The 27,536-nt window shown below is 39.8% G+C and overlaps 1 protein-coding gene across 6 annotated transcripts; it reads left to right on the top strand.

Moving 5' to 3' along the window:
- The first annotated feature begins 114 nt into the window (after nt 1–114).
- Nucleotides 115–26,820, top strand: LOC132148871 (MHC class II regulatory factor RFX1-like). 6 transcript variants are annotated; one of them, XM_059557625.1, is made up of 18 exons: nt 115–455; nt 645–754; nt 4,404–4,499; nt 4,771–5,106; nt 5,671–5,768; nt 6,739–7,135; nt 15,522–15,703; nt 16,454–16,573; nt 16,662–16,786; nt 16,942–17,060; nt 17,184–17,293; nt 19,107–19,258; nt 19,444–19,541; nt 20,145–20,294; nt 21,406–21,614; nt 22,001–22,154; nt 22,727–22,772; nt 26,060–26,820. In XM_059557625.1, exons 1-18 carry the CDS (start codon nt 119–121, stop codon nt 26,218–26,220), a joined length of 3,000 nt encoding a protein of 999 aa, XP_059413608.1. In that variant the 5' UTR covers nt 115–118; the 3' UTR covers nt 26,221–26,820. The 6 variants fall into 6 exon arrangements, with proteins under 6 accessions (XP_059413608.1, XP_059413607.1, XP_059413606.1 ...); XM_059557624.1 differs by having other exon boundaries at nt 15,504–15,703; XM_059557623.1 differs by having other exon boundaries at nt 6,739–7,186; nt 15,504–15,703.
- Nucleotides 26,821–27,536: the final 716 nt, after the last annotated feature.

Here is a 27,536-nt window from a genome sequence, read left to right as displayed (position 1 = left end):
TCATACAACTGCATTGAAATGTAGTTTTCTATTTTCTTTTGTTTATTATATTGTATATATTATCATATGAAGCTCTGATTAATTTCCCCTTTTATTGTATTGAGTCCAGGGTAACCCAATGGCAACTCCAGCATATGTGAGGGAGCTGCAGCAGACCTCCCAGCCTCAGGGAGGCGGTGTTGCTCCCACATCAGGCCAGACTTCCACCGTGACAGCAGCTCCCCAACAATTCCTGGCTGAACTTCAGACTACAGGGGCCACGTCTTCAGCGGCTCCACCCACCGGCCAGACCACGCCCCCTCCCTCGCAACCACAGAAGAGCCAGGCAATTGCCCAGGCACCACCCACACAAGCCCCGCCCACTCAGACTCAATATGTCACAGCTGAGATTCAGAGCTCACCTATGCAGTCCAGCAGTCAGAATACACCACAGTACATCGTTGTCACAGTTACAGGTAAGAGTCAGTAAACATCTAAGAATTAATGACATGATATAGTCTCTGCTCAGAAAAAAGTTACATATTATTCCTGTAGCTCAAAAAGCATAAACCTTCAAAGAAACGTAGGTCACGTCGGATAAAACATCTGTCAAATGTTAATATACTTCTTTTTCTCCATTTTACCCCCTCTGTTCCTTCCTGTAGAGGGTTCTCTTCATTCCAGTGACTCTGTGTCAGATTCTAGTCCTCCTGCTACTGTAGTCCAAACTGGAGTTCCCACACAGGTGGTGCAGCAGGTGCAGACCGCCCAACAGGTAACATTAACCCTAAACCCTAAAGCTGAACTCCCACACACACAGTAAAGCCGCCCGCACCACCACTCACCTAAACAACTTAAGAGTGCAGTGCAATAGCATCAAGGGTTAAATAAAGAAATAACTGAACATTTAGACTACTGTTGTATTCAGCACGGATGCACTGGTCTGATCAAAAGTTACTGCATAATTCAGCTTTATTATCACATGAATAGGTGTTTAAAAATATAAAAAATGCCGATATTTGAAAAATGCCAAATATCTGCCGATATATCGGCCTAGGCTTTATATCGGTCGACCACTATAGAAAGCGTTTTCTGCAGGTTAACAACTGTACATCCACAGGGAGCAACTCTATGTCCAAGTGTAACGCTGAATGAATTTTTTTTGTTTTTTCTTTAACGTGTTCTAACTGAATTAGGTTTCATCAGATCAGAAAACTGGGAGAGGATTTTTAAACACCTGGGCCTCAGTCAGTCCACAGATGGAGGAAATTCAGCTCTGCTTGTTGTTTGAGCATGTTTGAATTTTGTAGAAGAGCAGTTCTTAGAAAAAGGCTTGCCCTGCAGTCCTCAAACGAATGAAACATGATGATTGAGGGATTTTTTACAAAAACCCTGAACAACACTAGCGTTAATGGGAGGTCACCACAGAGAAAACCACTGCTCTCAAAAAACATGAGTCATTTTAAATGTGTTAAAAACAAATTGGTAGTGATTTGCTAGAATGTCCCAAAGATTCTGGTAAATATACACAGAGCTAGATAACTAGTGGTCGACCGATATTGGTTTTTTAAGAGCTGATGCCCATATTTTGGAAAGCAGGATGGCTGATGGCTTATATAAAGCTGATAATTGTATTTAATATTTAAGAAATTTGAAATAATTTGAAAATGGGTTAAAAAATAAATGTTGATTATTTTCACTTAGTCGTTTCGACTAAGTTTACAAGATTTTTAAAACTAGATGTTCATTAGTCATTTAAAGATTTGTTTAAATTATATTAATGCATATTTCCTGAATGCTGTTGGCAAATGAGAAAGTGTTATAATGCTTTCCTTTGTATTACTAATAATATAAAAGCAATCGTTATAATGTTATTTTGTATACATTTTAATTTCTTTGTTAACACGGGTGTCAAACTCAATTCCTGGAGGGCTGGAGCCCTGCAGAGTTTTGTTCCAACACTGCTGCAGCACACATACCATGTAGCTTTCAAATAAGCCTGGAGGACTTGATTAGTTGGATCAGGTATGTTTAATTAGGTTGAAGCTAAACTCTGCAGGGCTGCGGCCCTCCAGAAATTGAGTTTGACACCCCTGCTTTAACAGTTCTATCTGATTATAGACAGACTTCTGTCTGAGGTATGGACAAAACTGTTAACGACAACACTGTGTGTTCAGGTGCTACTGTTCTCAGTGCCATCAAAATAAAAGTCCCGCATCTTTCAAAAAGAAAAACTTATCGGCCGATGCCGATATTTGAAAAACGGCAAATATCTGCAGATATAATATATTATCTATAATAGATATTATCGGCCTTGGTGTTATATCGGTCGACCACTAAAGATAACCTTTTCTGCAAGTTAACAACTGGACATCCACAGGGAGACCACTGATGCAGACCTTGTAATGATCCACATCACGCAAAGACATATAAGGTTTATTTTTCTTAGATTTAAAAATAAATTAATTTATTCAGTAAGGATGCATTCATTTTATTAACAAAATAAAAACATATATGTATTATAAAAGATTTCTATTTCAAATGAAAATATGTTTTGAACTTTCTATTTATCAAAGAATCTAGAAGAAAATTCATTACATTTTTCACAAAAATGGAACTGAAAATGTAGTTTGCTATCACAGGAATAAATTACATTTTAGTAAACAATAATACATAATTTTTTTTATTTTAAATTGTAATAATTTTGCAGTTTTTACTGTATTTTTGGTCAAATAAATTCAGTCTTGGTGAGCATAAGAGACTTAAAAACATCAAAAAGTCTTATTGACTAATTTTGGAATGGTAGGGCACCTAAAACATACTTCAAGGTTCATTCAGTATTATGGTGCTTGTGTCTTGGTAAGGACGTTTACGCTTACAAATAGCATTAGAGAAGTACCCTATTCACAGCGAGCTGTGGTTTATTTATCCTTAAAGAGAAGGTTCTGAAAACAGGAGGGTTACGGAGGTAAAGCGTACAGTAGGTGGCCAGCCTATCTGGGCCTTACCACACGCCACTGTAATTCAGTCGCGTGTTAAAATCATTCGCGAAACTACTGCCAGGTGGCACAAAGGGACGGATTGCGTAATGAATGTAATTGTAAAATGAGATAAAAGAAGGAAGTAAAACAACAATAACATTATGATATAACATTGTAACATTTAAAAAAAAAACATAAAAAAGTTTACAATTTGTTAATTTTTAAAATGTAGGATAGTCTTAGGCTACAGTCTACTAAACAAAAATTAAAAGACCTTTACACAAAGTATCATATGCATGCTATTTTTATTAAACAGTAAATAAATATAAGGCCTATGTATATATATATATATATATATATATATATATATATATATATATATATATATATATATATATATATATATATATATATATATACATATATATATATACATATACATATACATATATATGTATATATAAGCTAAATGTTTTAATTTCATTTTCATCTCGGTTCATTCTTGGTTTAAAAAAATCTTCAGGTTCCATATGCAGAGCGAAATGGGAACGGTCCAGCATTTAGCAATAATTAGTATTAACTCTGTTATTATTCTTGATTTTTCAAACTACCAACACTTTGCATTTTTGAATTATGCCTTATGTGTGACCAAAAATTAAGTATTATTTGTTTCAGCTGTTTGATCGCGCTGGTGCCTCGCGCACATATTCACTGGAAACAGCAGTCGTTCACCAGACATTTGGCATGAGCACTTTGACATATTGATAATTATGATTTTTTTTTCATCGATACTGAAACGCACACAGCCTATTTACCTCATGAATAATAGTTAAGCTTCCAATGGGCAACATCACGAATATGGAAACGTTTGGATTTCTCCCGATTGAGAAAGCCCTACCTTACCTTATGCTTAGCTTTAAATTATTATTATTATTTTTTTTTTTTTTACTAAGCCTATATTATTATATAGCTACTGCAATTATATTTATCCATTAGAATTATATATTTTTAATTATTGTTTTGTTCTGATAAATTTGTTAAATTTAAAGGATTTGTTGTAAAATATTTTCTTATAGCCTATTTTTTTCCTCTCACAAACTCAGTTTTTTTTTTTACTGTGTTTAAAAAAAAAAACATGCAGCAAACGAAAATAGGTGATTAATCCGTTAAAATGAATTCAAATGTGGCCCGCACCACATGCTGAATAAAAAAATAAAACTAAAATTTAAAATTTTATTAGGCCACTGATATGACTGAGATGAGACTTTCTTTTATTTTAAACATAAGTGCTATTCATTTCTTCATACTAATTTGAGTGTCTGAGAAGCTTTGTTCTGTAACTTCCATTATTCTGTGAGAAGCTTTCTTTTACTGTCTATGGTGAGAAGCAGTAGCTTGTTCGGCAAGCTAATGTTTTTCATTTTCCCTGTAATCTATTAACAGAGGTCAGTAGTTCAAGCTACATCTCAGACAACGAAAACAGAGCCGGGCACCCAGCTGAATGTCACCAGCCTACAATCTGTGCACCTGACACAGGAGGTGAGCTCTCTCACTTATTTAAATATGTGTTATCATGTCAGTAAAGACTGGCTTTGCAGTTAAATTGATGCCTATGATTTCAAAGTTCTTTCTCTCTCTCTCTAAAATGCATTTTATGTTACTCACATTTCATTTTCTAATGTTCACAATCACGTCATCTTGAATGTAATGCATTTAAGGAATAGTTCATGCAGAAACGTGGCTTAACTATTCCTTAAATGCCAAATTCATTAAGCAGACAGTCATCTAACCCTCTGACGGTTGCTTTCAGAGCCCTTTTATCACACAGAGAGGAAGTGATGCACAGAGAGAGGGTGAATTGAAGAGAAAGAGACAGATAGAAGACTGGTTGGAGCATAGGGCAGCAGTAGTACTACTAGAGAAAAGCATTAACCCGTCCGGAGACAGTTTATCTTATGCATCTGTTAATGGAGGTTTGCTGGATTGCTCATCCTGTTTTGCCCCATCTCTACCTGTCACCTTTTCACCCGTCACCTTCTCAGTACCTGTCATGTCAGTGGGCTGGGAGAGAGACAGGGTCTCCTACACCTCTGTTCCTGTGCCAGATGTGCAGTCTTACCTCTATGAGATGCCCTCTGCCCATAGCGTAGGTGACTTTAGTTAAAATACAGAGTTGTAGGTAAAGCTGTGGTCAGTCAGTGAGAGTGAGTTGACTGTGTTAGATAATTTAGTGCAGTGATTTCCAACCAAGGGTCTGTGGGGAGTCTATATTAAAAAAAAAGTCGATATAATATACACAAACTTGTTCAAAAAATATTTATTTTATCAGTAATATATTTTTATATTAAATATAAAAGCTAAATAACCTCTTAATAAACTATTAGCTGTTTTCATTCCATCAAAAATATCCCATCTCAACTGAACCGATATCAAATATGCAGTTTGCTGATACTTAATTTCTCAAAAGTATATTTTTCACCTGCAGTATTGATTGTTTCTAGTTAAAAAGTTATTTTCCATTATATTAATAATATTTTTTTGTATTGTGTATAAGACTAAAAGGTTGGGAAACACTGATTTAGTGTACTGTATGTTGGGTTTTCTTTTTTCAACTTATCTATTATTTTTATTGCAAATTACGTTTGTTGCAGAACTGTGATCATGTCAATTTTACCTTCTTGATTATTGTATGGGTGTATGTTTTCTACAGGTACAGCAGCAGCTCCAACAGGTGCCCATCCAGCATGTGTATACTAACCAGGTGCAGTATGTGGATGGAGCAGACGCTAACTACACCACCAGCACCATGTGAGTATTTACTGGAACCAACACTCAGGCCAGGCACTGTGCACATCTGCTACAAGACTTTCCGTGCTATACATACTTCCTGAATTAACAGTTCGCTTTTTTTTTTTAAACCACTGTTAACCATAGGTTAAGCAAAGCTTCAAACTTGTATTTTAAGAAAGGATTCGCAATGCTTTTTACTGTAGAATATGAATATCAATTGTGTTACCAAAGATATACAGTGTGAAACAATGTTGTGCTTGTTTAGAAACAGACAGCAAAACATAAACTGTGATTAAATAAATACATTTCAAGTAAATTTAAATGAAATAAATTAATAAACAAATAGATAAAGCCATATTGTTTATTTAAAATAATTAATTAAATCAAATCAAAATCAAACAGATGCTCCTCTACATTTTCCTAATTTATTATTGCACACTATTGTTTAAGAGCTGGGGTCAGTATGATTGTTTAAAAGAAATCAATACTTTAATTCAGGAAGGATGCATTAAACTGATTAAAAGTGAGAGTTGCAAATGATTTCAAATCTCAAATAAATGCTGTTCTTTTGAAATTTGTATTTATCAAAGGATCCTGAAAATAAAAGTGTGACAGTTTCTGCAAATAAATGTATCCAGCACGACTATTTTCAACATTGATAATAATGAGAAACATTTATAGAGAAGCAAATCAGCATATAAATATGATTTCTGAAGGATTATGTGACACTGAACGCCATACCTTTGAACGTGTTTTTGTAGTATACTTCAGAAAACAATATAAAATATAAAGTTATTTATTGTCACATTGGTTTTTGCCAATGTACAATTTGAAATCTCAGAACTACTAATTACTAACCCAAGGTGAAATATCAACATGGAACAAGACATATTTTGAAATATGTTTGCAAAGTTTAAAATCCAAAGGTAGTAAAAGTTGTTATATTTGATTACAATTCAGATTCCTAACCCTTTTAATATTCCTCCAGTCGTTCCAGCAGTTTCCCATACACCGAGGCCCCTCTGTATACCCAGACCACTGCTGGACAGTACTATGAGACCACCCCTGCCTCTGGGTCTGAGGCCACGTCCCCCGGCACACCTCTCACCGTCTCTGTGACCACTGGATCCCCCGGCGTGTCCATGTTTGTGGCGGGGACAGGGCAGATCGTGGCCAATCCTACGACAGCGGCAGGGGGCGGAGTCACAGCTGTAGTGGCAACCACTGGGACGGTGGCCAATGGTTCTGGAGACTCCGGAGGCGAGGCTAACGGTAGCAGTGGGAGCTATGTGATTCAGGGCGGCTACATGCTGACTGGTAGCGGGACCGGCAGCAGCGGAAACGGTCACGGTTATCCCCACCCCACCCGTGCCTCTCCAGCCACCGTGAGTATAAACGAAGGCGAGGACAATAGTGTGCCGTCGGCAGACAAAAAGGTATGAGGACAGCAGGGGCGGGGCTTAGTCGTCACTCATCTCCACCCCTCTTCCCGCCACCCAAATGAATTTAAACGCATGGTGATCTCATTGCTCTGTTCCACATGTCAGAGAGCACAGTGATACTGCCAAGTCCAAATCATTTCCAGTTTTATTCTATGAAGAAAGCATTCCATTTTATGACGACACATGTCTAGTTGACATGTAGCTTGTCAGTGGTGCTTGCTAAAGCTTTCACTGTGCTGTCGTATTCATTGGTGAAACATTTAAATTCAGTCATAACCATATTCATAATATCCATGAGAGACAGATGGCCTTTTGTTCAACATGGTCCTATATGCAGCAGCCTTCCAGATTTGCTGCACATTCTATTACAGAATACTTTTAGTTAAGGATTGAGGCATTCATGCATACTTGTCTTGTATGCCACGGCACGCAGAAACAGCTGTCGAGAGGCATACAGAGCTGTGAAAAAGTGCAATCTGTATTTTTGCAGACTTATGAGAAAAACATGAATGCCTACACTTGCTTGGAGTTTGGAGTCTGTAGAATTAAAATGTATATGTTATGTCAATTATGTTATTTTACTTTCTTGTAGTCTTACTAAGATAAGAGACTTTCAAAAACATGAAAACAAAAAACTTTTAATAAAAAAAATAAATCTTGGTATGCAGTTCCTCTTCAGGAACTCGAGCTGCGTCGAGAACGTTTGGGGAACGCATCCAGCGTGACATCTCTGAATAATGTGTATAATCAGTCCAAAGGAAGTGCGAGACGTCATAGGCGGGTGACGTCAGAGACCATGAAGCATAAATCATGAGCGGCAAAGCCGGAAATCAGCCTTGTGTCTTTAGCAAGCGCTCTGTGTGTGTGTGTCAGTCACTATCTGTTTGTGAGTCTTATTTAGTGTCGTTTGACCACTGATAAACTCCATTGTCAAAGCTTCAATCAAGAGAAGTTTTGGGCGAGAGCAGGCAGCGTTCAGGCTGTGTGTTTTCCCTGCCAAAAAAAAAAAAAAAAAAAGGTAGGGACACACGCAGCTCGTGTGTTGTCTGCTTGAGAGTGAAGCGCGCAGTGTCAGCTCTCGAGGGAGTTGACGGCTGCGATGCGAGCCTTTGCTTCACTCTCAGAAGGCTCTCTTTGAGGAGAGAGCTTTCACTGGCATTTCTCGCGGTGCCAGCCCCGCTTTTGTCGAGGAAAAAACGGAGCGGTGGTTGTGCTCGCGGGATTCGCTTTCGGATCTGCTGGAAGGAATGTAAGACGGGTCTTTTCAAGTCCCTATCTTCTTTCTTAGCCACCAGATCCGGCGCACGCACGCGACGCACTGCCTGTCTTTCTCAGAAGTGATTGATATGGAAAGGCGTCGATGAGCTCGCCAGTTGTTCAAGCACCAGTCACACAAGCACCAGTTACACACGCATATTATGCCTAATATTATAATAAGCAGCATTAATGAGGAGTGGAGCTCGCGCAGTCGGCTCTCGGGGGGGCTGATTGTGCTTTTCTCGCTGTTAAGCGCTCCGCTCTCACCGGGCACGCTCCGAGGAGTGTGTCCGTGCATGCGATCTTGCAGTTGCGGTTGCGCTGGGGCTGATGCACAGCGGCGACCGCGATGGCGGGAATCGCACATGATCTGGTGAATGGGTTGGAGACGGCTCGTCCTATCTCCACCCGTGTTTACTAGATCTAGAGCTCGTTCTCGAGGCTTGGAAACCAGCGAGGCTTGGAAACCAGCGCTGCGGTTTTTCGCCTTCTGAGACAGCTCGCTGCTGCTGCATGCTCTCTCGTCGGGCACGCTATGAGGAGTGTATCCGTGCATGCGATCTTGCGGTTGCGGTCGCGCTGGGGCTGATGCACGGCGGCGGCCGCGATAGCGGGAATCGCACATGACCTGGCGAACGGGTTGGAGACAGCTCGTCATATCTCCACCCGTGTTCACTAGATCTAGAGCTCGGTCTCGAGGCTTGAAAACCCATGCTGTGGTTTCTTCGTCCTCGGAGGCAGAGCTCGCTGCAGCATTCGTCTTTCTCTGAGGAGATTGATGCTGTCTGTGTGACTGAGTAGCATATATATATATATATATATAAAAATAGAACATGCACGCTGCCGAGGCAACGCGTGTATTACATTGTTTCATCTTTATGTGAGTTTTTTTTTTTTTTTTTTACACCAGACAGTGTTGACTCGTCTGGTTGTTGACTGCTATATATTAATATTTATCTGACTATGTGAAGTTAGATGTGCAGGGGCTCTAGGGATGTAATTTCTTATGTGAGAACACGTGTGTACCGCTCTTCCTCTGAGGAGGTTGAGGCGGTCAGGGGCTGCTAGGCGGAGCAGTCCCAACCATGTTCCAGCCCCTCGTGCCGGGGGTGTCACTTTTGTACTCCGCAGACGCTAGAGTCAGAGTGGCGCTCCCAGGCCGAAGGCTTCTAGTGGAAAGCAGTTCTACGACCGTTGTTTTCGCTGGATAGCCTTTATCATAACGTCCTGACGCGTAAGGCCTAGGACGTTTTGAGGGCCAGCTCCCTCTGGGGAATAGTGGTGTACACCGCATTACACGGTGCCCGTCTCTCCTCAGTGCCCTCAGGAGATCGATCTGCCAACCCTGCCGGTGTTCCAGGGCGCAGCGGTCTCCAGCGAGCGCTTCTCTCAGTTACCGCCCGGAAACGTAGCGGTGCTGAGAGTCTCGCTACCTCTACGGAGGTATCTAGAGCAGCTAGTATGGTCGTCCCCTGCTGGTCCGCCGCTTCAGAACACCGAGCTAGTGACTCTAGGCACACCAGAGGCCAGTCTCGCGAGACTGGTTCCCTTAGGAGGTCACATGGCAGTGTGGGAGCCCCTGCCAAGTGTACTTCATGGGGTCCTGCCCCGAGCAGGCTCTGTTCTAGTCTTCCTAGCAGACGACGTGGGTCTGAGGCACGTCGTTTTTAGGAGACTTCAGCTACGAGAGTCCTGAGGCTGCGGCTCAGGACCTCGGAGGGCAGGCCCCTCTGGGGAAGAGCGGTATACACCGCATTACACGGTGCCCGTCTCTCCTCAGTGCCCTCAGGAGATCGATCTGCCAACCCTGCCGGTGTTCCAGGGCGCAGCGGTCTCCAGCGAGCGCTTCTCTCAGTTACCGCCCGGAAACGTAGCGGTGCTAAGAGGCTCGTGACCTCCTGGGAGGTTTCCAGAGCAGCTACCTTGGCTGTCTCAGTGGGTCCTGCACACTGTAGTGAGAGGCCACAGAATCCAGTTCTGGTGAGCCCCAAGCAGGCTCTGGTAATGGAACAGAAGTAGACTCTCTCTGAGGACGGAGACCATCGATGTGGTCCCTCCTTGGGTTGCAGAGTCCGGTCCTACAGCCGCTACTTCACTGTTCCAAGGAAGGATGAGGTGTTGTGTCCTTTTCTAGATCTGTGCTTTTTGAACCTCTCAGTCAGAGGACTGAAGTTTAGCACGCCTGCACAGGCCAAGTCCAAGGACTGGTGTGTCACGATCTATCAAAAGATGCACTTATCTCCATCCTTCTTCATCTGAAGTTCCTGAGGTTTGCTTTTGGGGGCAAAAGCCTACCAATACGGATCTTCCTCTGGCCTTGCACTCTCACCCCACACTTTCACGACTCAACCACATTGACGATTGGTTGATATCAGCTCAATCTGAGCAGATGACGGTTCTGCACCGAGATGTCGTTCTCGCTCACATGAAAGAGCTGGGGTTAAGACTTAACGCCAAGAAAAGTGTGCTTTCTCCAGTTCAGAGAACCACTTATCTGGGCATGGTGTGGGATTCGACCACGATGCAGGCACGTATGTCACCTGCTCGGATCGAGTCGATCCTCACTGCAGTCGCGAGAGTGAGAGAAAGCCGGTCACTCACTGTCAAGCAGTCATGGAGATTGCTGGGTCTGATGGCAGCTGCGTCCAAAGTGAATACTATTGGCCTGCTGTACATGAAACCCCTACAGTGGTGGCTCGAGACCAAGGGGTTCTCCCTGAAGGGAAACCCACTTCGCATGCTAAAGGTCACGCGGCGCTGCCTACGTGCCTTGGATATGTGGAGGAAGCCTTGGTTCTTGTCTCAGGGCCCGGTGCTGGGAGCTCCTTGTCGCCGCGGGATGCTAGTGACAGACACGTCCCTCACCGGCTGGGGTGCGGTCATGAGTGGCCACCCTGCCCGTGGTCTGTGGAGTGGTCGCCATCTGACATGGCACATCAACTGCCTGGAGATGCTGGCCGTGCTTTGTGCACTTCGTTATTTTCTCCCAGACCTAAGAGGTCACCATGTGTTGGTGCGCACCGACAACACAGCGGTGGTCTCTTACATCAACCACCAAGGAGGTCTTCACTCACACCGTTTATACAAATAGCGTACCAGATCCTTTTGTGGGCCCAGGACTAATTGCTCTCGCTCAGAGCAGTTCACATTCCTGGGCATCTTAATATGGGAGCAGACATCCTGTTGAAGCAGGGGCCAAGGCCCGGGGAATGGCGGCTTCACACCAAGGTGATGAAGCAGAGTTGGGTCAGACTCGGGTGGATCTGTTTGCGACTCGAGACACATCGCACTGTCCCCTCTGGCTTCCTCTGACTCATCCAGCTCCACTGGGGCTGGACGCCATGGTACAGACATGACCGAGGCTTCATCTGTACATTTTCCCCCCGATTGCTCTGCTCTCGGGAGTTCTGGAGAGAGTGCGCCGGGACGGAGTCCGGCTGCTGTTAGTAGCCCGTTCTGAACAGGCCGGGTATGGTTCCTGGGCCTGATTTCTCTTTTTGACGGCACTCCATGGAAGGTTCCCGTCAGGAGAGATCTCCTCTCGCAGGCGGAGGGTGCGCCCCCGCATGGAGCTTAGAGGCTGTAGGTGCTGTCTCTGAGGAGGCACAACTCTTAGCTTCCGGTCTCTCAACCAAGGTTGTAAGACCGTTCTCCAATCCAGAGCTCCCTCAATGAGGAAACTGTATGCCTTGAAGTGGAAGCTTTTCACTTCTTGGTGCGGAGACCGCCATCTCTACCCAGTTAACTGCCCGTATGGTACAGTGCTGGAGTTCCTGCAGGCTCTCCGCAGGGTTGACCCACTCCACCATGAAGGTCTATGTGGCGGCCATGGTGGCCTACCGCGCCCCTCTCGGTGGCCAGTCAGTGGGCAGAAACCCTCTGGTTACATGTTTCCTCCATGGTGCGCTGAGGCTGAGGCCTCCGGCCAGAAGAAGCTTATGCTAAGCGGTGATCAGGATGTTATCCTAAGTCTCGAGTCCTCTGATCTCCCCTCTCCTGGGGGTCAAGACTCACTCCTTCTGAAGTTTGGCCATTGGACGGGTTGTCCCCTAATTCTGTCAGGCTCCTTCTCTTGCTTTAGCTGTGCTCTTCCACACTAGGCAGAGATTTGAAAGTCTGGCGGCGTGGGCATTCTCGTTCCCTAAACGTTCTCGACGCAGCTCAAGTTCCTGAAGAGGAACATCTAAGGTTACGTATGTAACCCTGGTTCCTCGAAGGAACGAGACGCTGCGTCGCAGTGCCACACTTCCGGCATCTCTGGCTGGCGCTTGCTTCATCCTTTGAGGCTGATTTCCGGCTTTGCCGCTCATGCTTTATGCTTCCTGGTCTCTGACGTCACCCGCCTATGGCCAGTGTTGGGAAGGTTACTTTGGAAATGTAATAGGTTACAGATTACAAGTTACCCTGTTTAAAATGTAATAGTAGTGTAACTTTTTCAATTACTTTATTAAGGAATGTAACTAATTACTTTTGAGTACTTTTTGATTACTTTTCTAAATTTGTGAAAATTAAAGAATAATAAATAAAAGCATATACATCAACTTAAATACAGTTATCTAATAAGCATGTGACGTATTCTGTGTACTAAACTCATGAAACATTGGTGTTTTTTTTAAACTGCTGTCTCTGTATATGATGATAGTTTTCTCAAAATAAGTAAAATGCACATGAAGTGACACAAAGCAGTTCTAGAAATTATGTTTATGTGCTCGTGTACTCCTATATTGAGATGGCAGAGGTTGAAAACACTGCGGGCTTCAGTAGACCTATGTGTAGTAAATGAAACCATGTCTTTGCCATTAATTTACAGGAGGGGCGGTCTGGGAAAAAAAAATCAGACTGGAAAATTCAAACTCATACAAACAAATTCATGGACAAAACTATTTTTTTGTATGGACCTGACATAAAAAAGGTTTAAATCTTTAATTTGGGGACATGCAAAATAATTAAAAGTTCTCTCCTGAACTGCACCTTCACTTCCATTTTTCTCTTCAGTCTCTTTATTTTGCCCTGTTATCCATCTTTCTCAGGACTTTAATACTCAAGATTGAACAAAACTATACTTTAAAATACAATACTCTACAATACTACAATATCTTTATAGAAAAACCTAATACTGTACACGAGTCATGTTTTTCCCTTACAAAAATTAACCTTGCTTTTATTAGCCTATATAAAAGTAAAATAACCTTGTTTTTTTTGTTGTTTTTTTTGCAAATGGATTTGTATTTATTTTTAAATAATTAAATATATAAATTAATTATTTTATAATTAAATAATTAAATAATTTTACATTTTTGGTTACCACAGTTAAACAATAGTAACCATGTTCTCTGGATTTATAGTTAAATATTAAAATGTTAATTTTCGTAAGGGTTGTGTTGTTGTCTGTCGTAGCTCCCCCTAAACCTATAAAAAAAATCTGAATTTTTTTCAGCTAAATTACTACTGTTAACATTACAACAGATAATAATGATGTCCTTTATATAGTATTTTGAGTGATGACTGATGAGCAACGTGCTGCTGCTTGATTAAATAAATAAAAAACAAAGACAAAAAAAAGCATCTTTACAGATGAAACTGACCTGAAACCCTGAACAGTAGTTCTGCTTCTCTGCTCCAGCAGTCTTATTTTCTCTCTCTCTCTCTCTCTCTCTCTCTCTCTCTCTCTCTCTATTCTCTCTCTATTCTCTCTCTCTCTCTCTCTCTCTCGCATTGATTACTCTGAGTCTGATCCAAACCGTTTGGTGGAGGCGCGGAGAGCGCGCGAGTCATGACTAAAAACAATTCATGATTTATTAGAGATTTAATTATCAAATGGCGGATTCGCAAATGATCGCTTTAGTACATTCGGCAGGCAATTATACAATAATGATATTAAATAGTGGGGCAAAATCGGCTGCCAGGCCACCGGGAATTGTCCCGGTTCTCCCGGTGTCCAGTTCGCGCCTGATTTCCACAGACACGCAGAATGTGGAAGTCATATATTGCATTTTTGGGGCTTTATATTCACAGACACTAGTCGATGTCATGTTTTGATTCAAGTGTACTGACCTACTTTTGATTTAGTCATCCAAAATGTGGCATATTCCGTCCGCGTTAGGCATTTCGTTTTTATGACTGGATTCTACGAACCAGACTGTGTTTCCGCATCCCGGAAATTATTAGGGCGGTATGTCTCAGAATAGTCAGTGCAATTTGGGAAATAAATCAGTTAAATCTGTATGTGGATGTGTGTAAATATTCAAATGTGATCCCTTTTGTAATCGTTAAAAATTTCATAAGTAACTGTAATTTAATTACTAATTTTTTCGTAGAAATTAAATTACGTAACGCCGTTACATGTAACTAGTTACTCCCCAACACTGCCTATGACGTCTCGCCCTTCCTTTGGACTGATTATACACATTATTCAGAAACGTCACGCTGGATGCGTTCCCCAAACGTTCTCGACGCAGCGTCTCGTTCCTTCGAGGAACCAGGGTTACATACGTAACCTTAGACGTTTTCTGCCAACCTGAACATAACTGAAACCTTGAACTCCAAAGAAATGCAAGACCAGAAACTTATCATTTTACCTCTAAAAAATACGCTAACACAATCTACATACAATATTAAAAAAGACCTGTTCACAGCATTGTATGTTTTCTGAGCTGTCAAAATGACAATATCCATATGTGTACACATTGCTAAATTGTGCCATTTGTTGCAAATTTTAGTACACAGTTTCACATTTAAAGTCAATGCAAACCCCCATTTCAGGTCCAAAACTACTTCTACTTATCCAGTCAATTAATGATAATAAAATCAAGCACTGTCCAACATTTTTTTCCACTTTTAAATGAAGTAAAATGGGTTAGTGAATGGAGTTTGCTGTTGACTTTAAATGATTTACACCATGCAAGAGTGTATAATTACAGTGTATGCATGCAAAAGCATATGCATGGGTTTGCATTTGGGTGTTTGCGTGCTGTCTATTTTAGGGCATCTTTTAGCTTGGACTCTCTGTCTGAGAGTGTGTGTGTGTGGCTGTGTGTGTGTCTTATCCCGGCAGCTGTCCTCTGGCCCTCAGGTGCAGTGGTTGTTGGATAATTATGAGACAGCGGAAGGGGTGAGTTTGCCCCGATCTACTCTCTACTGTCACTACCTGCTGCACTGTCAGGAGCAAAAGCTGGAACCAGTCAACGCGGCGTCCTTCGGAAAACTCATCCGCTCGGTGTTCATGGGGTTAAGGACCAGACGCCTGGGCACACGGTGAGAGAAAGCAGGTCACATGACATGTACTCTCTAACTGGGAGTTCGCATTTTATTTTAATGAATCAGTTCATTCAGAAAAGAAATGTATTTTAGCATTTTTGTCCAAGTTAAATAGATTGTCAGATGTTTTATTGATTATATGTTCAAATCATATGGACTGAATCGTTTAAAAAGTGTTGGTTCATATGAATAATTCACTCACAAACATCAAGTGACAGTAAATTACTTTGGCTTTTTCTTAAAAGAAATCGATACTTTTATTAAGCAAGGATGCATTAAATTGATCAAAAGTGACTTTTATAAAACATTTCGGTCTTTTTTGTTTTTAAATAAACAACTTTATATTCAAAAAAATCCTAAAAAAGTATAATGGGTTCCACAAAAATATTAAACAACTATAATACCTTCCAAAATATTAATATTGTTTCTTGAGCAGCTAATCAGCATATTAAAATGATTTCTGAAGGATCATGTGACACTGTGCTGGAGGAATGATGCTCAAAATTCACAGGAATAGGTGATATATTTTACTATATTACTGTATTTTAAGTGTCATTTTTGATCAAATAAATGCAACCTTGGTGAGCATAAGAAACATAAAAAAATCTTATAAAAACCCTAATGACTCCAAACATTTGAATGGTAATGTTGAGAATCATATTCATGCATATGTGGTTAGATGCCTCCGTAATCCTCTGGTTCAGGTCACGCAGGTGCACTAAAGCTTTTGTGTGGTGTTTGTTCCAGAGGGAATTCCAAATATCACTACTATGGACTGCGGATCAAAGCGAGCTCATCTCTGCTCCGTCTGATGGAGGACCAGCAACACCTGGCCATGAGGCAGCAGCCCTTCTCCCAGAAACAGAGGTGACACACGTGCTCTCTTTCATATCTTGCTCTGTCAGTCACTCCGGTTCCTGTGTTTCTCAGTCTGACTGGTTCCGTCTCCCTGCAGGTTGAAGCCAGTACATAAGGTGGAGGGAATCACGAACGGCATGTCGTCCGGATCCGGACAGCAGCAGCAGAGCTCGGGTCTGTCGGACATCAGCACCCAGGTCCAGCAGTACCAGCAGTTTCTAGGTGAGTCATGACATCAGTTTGAACCTTTAATGTCAGAAGCGTAACCTGAAATGCATGTTCTAAAGGAAACGCTAATGTGTACCATTCAAGTGCGCTTTGTTTGCCACCACAATGTGGGTTTAACTTATATGGTTGCTGTTATCATTGATGTTTAGATGCGTCCCGCGCTCTCCCAGAATTCCCTGATGTTGACCTGCAGGGTAGAGCTTTACCAGAGGGCATTGAGCTGGAACATCTTAAAAGCTTTCAGTTGCTCTACAGAGAACACTGCGAAGTAAGTCTTCTCCCTTTTTCTTGTTTAAAAACCAGACTGTCGGCATCACAATGAATATCTGTGTAGAAGCTAAATATCCTTTCAGGTTGATTTTTTTTTTACTGGTCTTGTGTTTATCTGCAGGCCATTCTGGATGTGATGGTCAACCTTCAGTTCCCTTTGGTGGAGACTCTTTGGAAAACATTTTGGAGGTTCAGTGAAAGTCAGGCAGGAGACTCAACAACACTAGCTGTGTATGTTTGCTTGTCAGCGCAACAAACTCCTTTAGACCAGCACTACAGTACATATCAAGGTTTTCACAGTTTTGTGCTTTCAGGAGGATTTTATCAAGATGGTTCTCGGTTGTTTCTACTGAGCAATAGAGCATCAAGTAAACCTGTAAAGCCAAACATATGAAATAATTGTCCTACGTATGTATGTATATACAGTAGAGACCAAAGGTTTGGACACACCTTCTCATTCAAAGAGTTTTCTTTATTTTCATGACTATGAAAATTGTAGAGTCACACTGAAGGCATCAAGGGCTATTTGACCAAGAAGGAGAGTGATGGGGGGCTGCGCCAGATGACCTGGCCTCCACAGTCACCGGACCTGAACCCAATCGAGATGGTTTAGGGGTGAGCTGGACCGCAGACAGAAGGCAAAAGGGCCAACAAGTGCTAAGCATCTCTCGGGGAACTCCTTCAAGACTGTTGGAAGACCATTTCAGATGACTACCTCTTGAAGCTCATCAAGAGAATGCCAAGAGTGTGCAAAGCAGTAATCAAAGCAAAAGGTGGCTACTTTGAAGAACCTAGAATATGACATATTTTCAGTTGTTTCACACTTTTTTTGTTATGTATATAATTCCACATGTGTTAATTCATAGTTTTGATGCCTTCAGTGTGAATCTACAATTTTCATAGTCATGAAAATAAAGAAAACTCTTTGAATGAGAAGGTGTGTCCAAACTTTTGGTCTGTACTGTATATATGTATTTTTTTTTTATTATTATTTTTTTTTTAATGTAAGAGTTTATTGAACTTTATATGAAAAATTAAGAAATCTAAAAAAGGTGTTTTTATGCATATGGCTCATATAGTATGATTTAGGTGAATATGGAGCTCATATTCAAGAAGGGGGAAAAAAGCATTTTGGTACAGTTGCTGTTATTTTTATAGCTGAAACACAAGAAAATTCTGATAGACTGTCATGTTAAATCATTGAGATCTTTATAATGGTATAGCACAATTTTTACATAAAATGCATATCAGTATCAGTTGTATATCAGTATATCTCCCTTAGTAAGATGATATTTAAAGGGTCCATGAGGTTTTTCAATTTATTCTGTTCCCTGAATTGTAATAATAATATACTATTAAGTTTTTTGGATGAAAAACATTCAAATTTGAGTGATTTGTGACCTTTTCCGACTCTGTTACTCATCCGCTGACTGAAACAATCTGTTTTGGGTGTTTTCCCTTTAGGAGGTCAGTGTAGCCACCTACTTTTATGATTTATTAACATCCATTACTGCCATTACTGTTTTAGAAATAGTTTTTACATTAAATATGTTAATTACAGTTTGTGTCGTCGTTGTTGGGTCCAGAACAGTTGGCATAGCCTGATCTTTGAGCAAAAGTATTTTTTCCAAGCCAGCATTTTTTTTCTGATATCGGGATCCTTCTGCAGTATCTACAAACACGGAAATAAAATAGGCGTAAAAAATAGGCGTATTTGTCTTGCTCTGGAGGTGGTCATATGCAAACGACCAGGTGACATCACCTCGTCCCTCTGATCCAAAACAAGCCGCTTTCTGAGACTTATTACATAAATGTTTTTTTATTGATGATGAGGACATTTTAAGTGATGAAACTTGCAGGATGTATAAGCAGGAAAGGCCTCTTCTATGTCAAAAGATCAAGAAAAATTTGGTTTCTCATGGTTTGATCATGTTGATAATTTAGAGGCCTTATAAATTTGCTTATCAAATTTGATAGAGTGTGCTTTATAGGGTTAATGAATAATAAAACAACACACTTGATCTGTTTTCTTTGGCTATCTTAGGCATGATGAGTCTGAGAAGAGGCTGCCCAAGTCATGTTTGGTAGTACTCTGTAAATATGATCCAGTGCTCCGCTGGAGTCGTGACTGCGACAACACACTGTACCAGGGCCTGGTGGAGATGCTCATCCCAGACGTCCTGAGACCTATTCCCAGTGAGTTCTTTCAATACAGATTTACTTATTACTATGCAGCAGTATGTGCCAGAGACCACTGGTGGTGATCCATCGGGTGAGTCACATTTTCCCAAGAGTGGTCTATTTTGGATGTGGGTTAACATTCAGGCTGCTGGGGTGAATCGTCCATATATTTTGCTGAAGTATCTTAATTGTTTCTCCAGGTGCCTTAACACAAGCCATCCGAAACTTTGCGAAAAGTCTTGAGAGCTGGTTGACTAACGCCATGATGAACATTCCTGAAGAGATGGTTCGCGTGAAGGTCAGTGATCACAACAAATTATTAACGTTTAGCAACGAATAGTTCATCCAAAAATGAAAGTCTGCTGAAAATGTATATATACCGATATATATATACCGATATATATATATATCTTACTACCCTAAACTTAGCAATGGTAGTGTATGCCTCATTTGTTTTCATTAAAAAAAAAATGTTACAGTATGTTACATTATATCACTGATCAACCACCTTTAATTCTGGTTATCTACACCATCTGCACTGCATTTTCTACATTACTCAACCACTACAGTCAATACCACAAAACTTCTGTTTTATGAATGACTAATGATAGTTAGTGCTGACTGAAAGCTAAAAGTGTGCTTGTGACATACAGTCAGGTGCTCAGTACTCAACTAGGGGAGTTTGAGAGTGTTTATAGACTTGAAAACTTTCCCTAATTAATTTTGTTTGGAATAAATGCAAAGGTCATATCATCTGCATTAAGAAAGTTCTTTTTTACTGCTATCTTTTAAATCATTTTTAATAGCAACACAAAATCCCTAGTTAGATACATCTTAGAATATTAAAGATTTGAATATTTAATCTGCTTCTAATTGCCTCCTTTCTCTGGTCTGTGTTTAGGTGACGTCTGCAAGTGCGTTTGCTCAGACCCTGCGCAGGTACACCTCTCTAAACCATCTGGCCCAGGCAGCTCGTGCTGTACTGCAAAACACGGCACAGATCAACCAGATGCTCAGCGACCTCAACAGAGTGGATTTTGCCAATGTGCAGGTGTGTGTGTGACTGGACGAATCCCTCACATCCCCAGTCAGAACACTGTATTAACGAGGGCTGAACTAGAGCTTTCATCTGTCACCCTCTGAGATGAACTCACATTTTAGCATGCATGTAGGTGTTTGTGGTCTGTGCAGCTGTCAGGGGAACGGTAAAAAACATGTAAGGGTTTAGCATAACCAGCAATTTGTTTCCTTGAAAGTCATTTAAAAGGTTTATGCTGAGTATGTCAGTAGTCATTTAGTAGATGATAAAGGGATAGTCCACCCAAAAATGAAAATTATTTTTATCATTTACTCACCCTCATGTTGTTCAGACCTGTATGACTTTTTGCCTGCACAACATAAAAATATTTTGAAGAATGTTGTTCCAAACCATTTCTGTTCCCATTGATTTCCCATTGATTTCCACTGAAAGTCAATTAGAACTGAAACTGTTCGGTTACCAGCATTGATTTACAATATATTTTTTCATTTTCCACACTAAAAAGTAATTCATACACAGGTTTGGAACAACATGGGAGTGAGTAAAATGCTAAAATGATTTTTTAATTTGGCTGGAATATCCCTGTTTATAAGGGAACAATTCTAGGTAAGGTGTCTTAGATTTGGATCAACCCTTGTGGGATTCAAAATATTTTTTGGTTAAATTTTAGTCATAGCTTTAACCGCTTGGCCGTACCAAAAAAGGGGCCATATTGAGCCATATCTAAAGGCCAGAATATCATGAAGATATGGGAGTAATGTAAAAAGTCTAGATTATTTTACTGTATGTTGTCTTCCAGTCAGAGGATTTTCTTTTCCCAAAAAAATGCTAGTTAATGTCATTGCATTGGTCTCAAACTTACTGACTTTGCTCACACGGGGTATAACAGCTTCCCCCTAAAAACGACCAATCACTTCCAAAAAGAAATACAAAACCTGTGCTAATTGAAAGAAAACAAATTGACAAAATGATTAAATCCGAGATTTGGTAATAATGTAGCACAAGCCATTTTTAAAAGGCTGTTGATTTTTGACTGGGGACACTTGATTAGGTAGAGGATTCTCAGCACAGCACACAGGTTAATGGGTATTTGTTTGTGAATCCCCATGCACTCTCACTTTAGGAGCAGGCGTCCTGGGTGTGCCGGTGTGAGGATCGGGTGGTGCAGCGGCTGGAGCAGGACTTCAAACTGACCCTCCAGCAGCAGAACTCTCTGGAGCAGTGGGCAGCCTGGCTGGACGGCGTGGTCTCGCAGCTCTTAAAGCCATACCAGTCTAGCACTGCCTTTCCAAAAGCAGCTAAACTCTTCCTGCTGAAATGGAGCTTTTACAGGTGAGTCTCGAAAAGGTTGTACTAACACTAGGTTTGTGGACACCACATGGGATTTGTTCTTTGGGAAAGACTAGAGCATGATGTGACACAGCAGTCTACAACATCTACTATCTACAGTTGATTCCAGTAGAGTCTGATCTTAGCATGTCGCTAAGCTAACAACATGATGCATAGCACAATACTGAGTGTTTAGTTAATTTTGCTGTTTGCTGTAACCGTCTTCACATTGCGTGCTAGGTTTTACAAAAGTTGTAATGACTGATGGAGCCAGTAACTGTAATGTCAAATATGTTTCTCTCTTTTACTCATCCTTTTCTGCGTCTCACCCACCCCACTGCTCTCTTCGTTCTTACACTTCCTGTATCTTTTCTTGGTTCTCTCTCTAGTTCTATGGTGATCAGAGACCTGACTCTCCGCAGTGCTGCAAGCTTCGGCTCATTTCACCTAATCCGGCTGCTTTATGATGAGTACATGTACTATCTGATAGAGCACAGAGTTGCCCAGGCCAAGGGCGAAACTCCCATTGCTGTCATGGGAGAGGTACAAACACACACACACACACACACACACACACACACACACACACACACACACACACACACACACACACACACACACACACACACACACACACACACACAATTCTTTACCTAATCTCAGACACACTTCTCCCTTTAGTGAGTGAGACACACAGAAGTGCATCACTCTTCTCATAACAGGATATTAAACTGAGGAACTGTGAAAGACAGATTCTGACTGTAGTGTCTTAAACGTCATAGGGGATGGGGAAGTCGTGGCCTAATGGTTAGAGAGTCGGATTGGCAATCGAAAGGTTGTGAGTTCGAGTCTCGGGCCGGCAGGAATTGTGGGTGGGGGGAGTGCATGTACAGTTCTCTCTCCACCTTCAATACCACGACTTGGGTGCCCTTGAGCAAGGCATCGAACCCTCAACTGCTCCCCGGGCGCCGCAGCATAAATGGCTGCCCACTGCTCTGGGTGTGTGTTCACACTCACAGTGTGTGTGTGTTCACTGCTCTGTGTGTGTGCACTTCAGATGGGTTAAATGGGTTAAACGTCACTTTCTGCATAAATTATCTCTTTTGCTCTCTAAGTTTGCAAGTCTTGGTCGGAGTTTGAATCCACTAGATCCTGATAAAGGTAAGTCATTTTGCACACAAACACCAAATACATAATAATGGTTTCTTCTTCATTCAAAAAAAAGGCACCTAAGGCACCCTAGAACCCACATAGGAATGCACTAAAAACTAAGAAATCCACACACAAACAGACGAGAAACTAACCACAATTTAACCAACCAATTAAAAATTTAAATTAAATTAAATGTAAAAAAATGTAAATAAATATAAGTAAAAGTAAATATAAAAACGCATTGAATTTGTAATAATAAAATGTACACATGTTTAAAATGAAGTAATAATTATTTTCAGTAATTTTTACTGTAATTTTAAAATAAATTAGAAAATATCAAATGGATTATCAATATTTTTTAAGGAAGATAAAAAAATATAAAAAAAAATACATTTAATTTAGAATATAATAATACAAAATAATAAGTGTATTTAAAATTAAGTGATTTATTTACAGAAATTAATAATTTAAGTTAAATTTTAATGTAATAATAAAAAATATCAAATGTATTATCAATATAAAAAAATATATTGTGTACAAAAATACATTGATTTGGTAATAGTAATAAATATATATATTTTTGAAGTAATTATTATTTTCACTAATGTATAATGTCATTTTAACTTTATTGTTCATTTTAAAATAATTAAAAAATATCACGTGGATTATTAATGTGACCAGTGCTGGAAAATGAGTCAGAATGCGCACAGGCTTTTGAGCTACAGGCAAAAAAGTAGATTTTTTAAAGTTTTTATTTTTATTTTAAGGTTTCTACAAAAATGAATTCATTGAGCCCTCGTCTAGCAATCCCAATGCTCCAGGTAATAATTTTAGATTTTAAATTACCTTTATTTGTACATTTTCTCCACTCGCTTTTCAGACTGTCATCAGAAGCGCGTGCGATTCCGATAAATATTCATATATAGGGGAGAACCGGGGCGAAAGTAACGCGGGACGAAAGTAACAAAGCGATTTTCTCAGAGCCTATTACTGCATTTGCATTCCCAGCTATGACGGTATATTCAGCATTCAATCCTTGATGGAGCTGAGAAATATCACGTGATTTCCTCATCATTTCCCGCAGTTAGGTCGGTAAAACTGTTTTCGAGAACAAAAAGTAAATTATTGAAGCGGTAATTTTTTTTAATTAGTTGTGTTGTTTTTTTGTTTCATGTGTCACAGTAATGATCAATCTACAGGTTATTTAGTGCTTTAACACATCCTTAAGTTTGCATTATCAAAGTTTTTTAGTATAAAAGTAAATCAGGTTTAAATGCCAGGAGTTCCTGTCGGGACGAAAGTAACAGTTGTTACGGTACATGCTATTCTGTGAATTTCTGTCTCTTGCATCATTTATTAAAATGTTTATGTCATATTATACCAAATGAATATGTCTGAGTGAGGGTCAGAAAGACAAACAGTGGTCTGGTTTTATCCAGATGTTTATGAGAGAGCGTTTCTGGACATAGAGGAACATCTGGGCAGCTCCTACCTCGCATTTACCTTAGTTATATTTAGGTTTTAGCCATACCTTAGCTTTTACACCTCCAGCTATGAATTTGCAGTGTTTCCAGATGTTTTAATGCACATTTCGAATTTATGCATAAAAACAACTGGAAGGAAACATGAATAGGCCTACTGTTACGTTTAGAATGTATATTATGCCAATGTAATTTAATTATTATATTGTTCATTCTGTTGAAAAAAATGTTTTATAAAAATACACTGAAATAAAAAATAAAAAAATAACGTTTGTACAGTCGGGTTTTGAGACATTTGATGAAACTTAAATTTAAAATAAAAATATAAATATAAATATGTAATTTAAATTTTCTTTTTGCAAAAATAAAAGACAGAATATGTTTGCAGTTACATATTAACAAGGTCATAGTCAGGTATACTTAATAAAAATAAGAGTAACAGAAAATAAATCTAGCTTATATTGTTGTGTTACTTTTAACCCACCTGTGTGTTACTTTCGTCCCAACCGATGGGGTCAAAAGTAACAATGTGCAACTTATGTTCAAATTGAAATTATACTGAAGCCTTTTTACATTTCTACAAAATACCACCTGGTATTGATAGACCACACTTCTGAGTTACTGGTCACAGCAGAAATATATATCTGTCTACAACATTATCTTTTAAAATGATGTTTTTCTGAAAAATGGTACTTTGGCCCCTGCTCTCCCCTACTTATATAATTTGACTATTCGCGCAAACATAATATGTTACGTCTTAAGTGAACATTTGGGGAACTGTTGGAGAAAAACAGAAAAAATCAATTATGTAACATTACATTATATTAGAAAACTCGATTTTTCTAAAATTTAACTTTGCGGACTCTGTCAACTTCAAATGGGTGTAGTATACAAATTAGATAAAAATAACACATTTTTCAAATTTTGCTCATTGTGACTCATTTTGCCAACACAGGTCACAAATGTTGTTTCACTACTGAAAAATCTGTATTTTTATAACCAGTGTTGGGGGTAACGCATTACAAGTAACTTGAGTTATGTAATCAGATTACTTTTTCAAGTAACTAGTAAAGTAACGCATTACTTTTTAATTTAGAAGAAAATATCTTTGTTCTCCCATTTATTGACTGACAAGTCTCCTGTCCTCATGTTGGAAGAAATGGGAAGTACAGAGGCATTGTGTGCACTGTGTGAACATGATGTAGCTCTAAATGTGAATGTACATTTATTCATCCCACTCACAAAAAAAAAAAAAAAAGATTTTGTATTCATCAAAATAAATTAAAACTATGACGCACACATGCAGTAATTAAATATGTTAAATAACACAAATGTATCTAATCCCATTTCCTGAACTAATGTCTTTCCTGCTTACCCTTGATGATCCAGTTCAACCATACTAATAAGCAAAAATCACTTTAGATAAACTAACAATTGTGCTTCATTGTTTTTTTTTTATTGCTGAAGAGTGTTGAACCTTCTTCTACTGCGTTCTACTGTACAGACCTGAAAGTACAGTACTTTTCCTTCAGCCTGAGGTTTATTCATTACACTTTTCAGTGTGAAAGGGCTTTTACATTTGCTATAAACAGAACTTCTTACATTAAAAACAATCAAGCCCTGCTCATATTTAAAAAGTAATGTGAAGGTAACGAAAAAAATTACGTAACGCATTACTTTCCATAAAATTAAACTAAGTAACATAATTAGTTACTTTATCAGGGAGTTACACAATATTGTAGTGCATTACTTTTAAAAGTAACTTTCCCCTACACTGTTTATAACTGACAGTCTCTATTTGTCTTTGTTTCTCAGAAGAGGAAGAGGAGGAAGAAGAAGACAGCGACGATGAGTGTCAGGAGTTGTCTCTGCAGTCTGATGGGGGCGCTATTGGGGATGAATCTCTAGAACCACCCGCTAAGCTGGCTCGAACCGACCAGAGAGTGCTGTTCACCACAGGAAGCATGGATAACTAAGAACTTAAATACATACACGCACATAAACACACACACACAAACACACATTTGCACATACAAGCACACACTCCACATAATACTCATCTATCATTCATGCACTTAAACCAACACATGCATCTAAAAAACAAATGCTGCAGCTTACATTATCACAACATTTCAGATGTTTGTATGTACATTTCCAAGCCTGTCGATGTCTCAAATGCAGAGATACACAAGTGCTCACTGAAACACAGAGACACTAATATAGCTGCCCTCGCCCTCACACACTCGTATCATATCAAGATCTTAGACTGGGTGTAGAGACCACTAAGAATAGCTCTTGGATCTGATTCTGTCTCTAATAGCTATTAAGACCCAGGAACATGAATGAAACCTGCTGCAACTGGATCCTAAGAGTCGTTCGCGATGGACTGAACTCTGATTGGCTACTGAAACCTGAACGAAAATATCTGTCAAGGTTTTTTTTTTAACTAAAAGGGTTGTTAGTGAGAAAAGATGGACTGTAAGTGTGTTTGTTGTGTGTTGATGTATACTTTTCTGCCTATCTGTGTGATGTTTGTGTGATTGTCAGTGACCCGGGACCTTACCGTTTTTATGTGTGAACGACCGTCTGTGGCTCTCAAGAAGTGTTGATAGTTGTTTTCGTCAGTGGTACCTTTTTTAGTTCTTGATGCCTTCAGCGACTGCCATATCATTAATTGTTTTAAGCATATTATAGCCCGGCTCTTTCCCTTGAGTCTATAGGTGTACGCAGCTGGGCTGTATATTGTTGATTTTTAGGGCTAGTCTATACATACCTCTGCAAATGACAGCAGTTTGCCAGAAATAAGAGGGGAGGTTTTTTTCCAGTATGTTTTTCCTCTCTCTTTTTTTAATGGTTTTTCTAACATTAATTGACCTATTTTGTTGCACTTTTTCCTCTTGCCAAATGTCGTCCTGAGATTGGTACAAGACATTAAATGTTTCTGTGCTTACATACTTTTTTCTATGGTCACAAAGTGACAATCTTGATGTGTTGCGTTGTCTCACACTGTATAGTGCATATTTGATGGTTTGCTGTGTATTTGAGATTTGGGTCAAGATGTTTTACTAGAACCCTTCAGACAAACCTGACACCACTGCCCATGGTAGCTAGAAGATGTAAAAAGTAGAGAGTGAAACGAACTTTCAGCCATTTCCTTCTCAAGACTCTTTGGTTGAATTAGTTACTTGTTTTGTGGCGTATTCAATGATCAATTTGAGAGACCTACAGTACATTAATAATCTCATCTATAAACATATATAAACTATGATTATTTCTGCTGTATATCTGAGCA

Source organism: Carassius carassius, chromosome 9 (assembly GCF_963082965.1).
Source record: "Carassius carassius chromosome 9, fCarCar2.1, whole genome shotgun sequence".
Lineage (NCBI taxonomy): Eukaryota > Metazoa > Chordata > Actinopteri > Cypriniformes > Cyprinidae > Carassius > Carassius carassius.
Note: the sequence above shows the minus strand (reverse complement) of the source record. Positions and strands in the feature narration are given on the sequence as shown.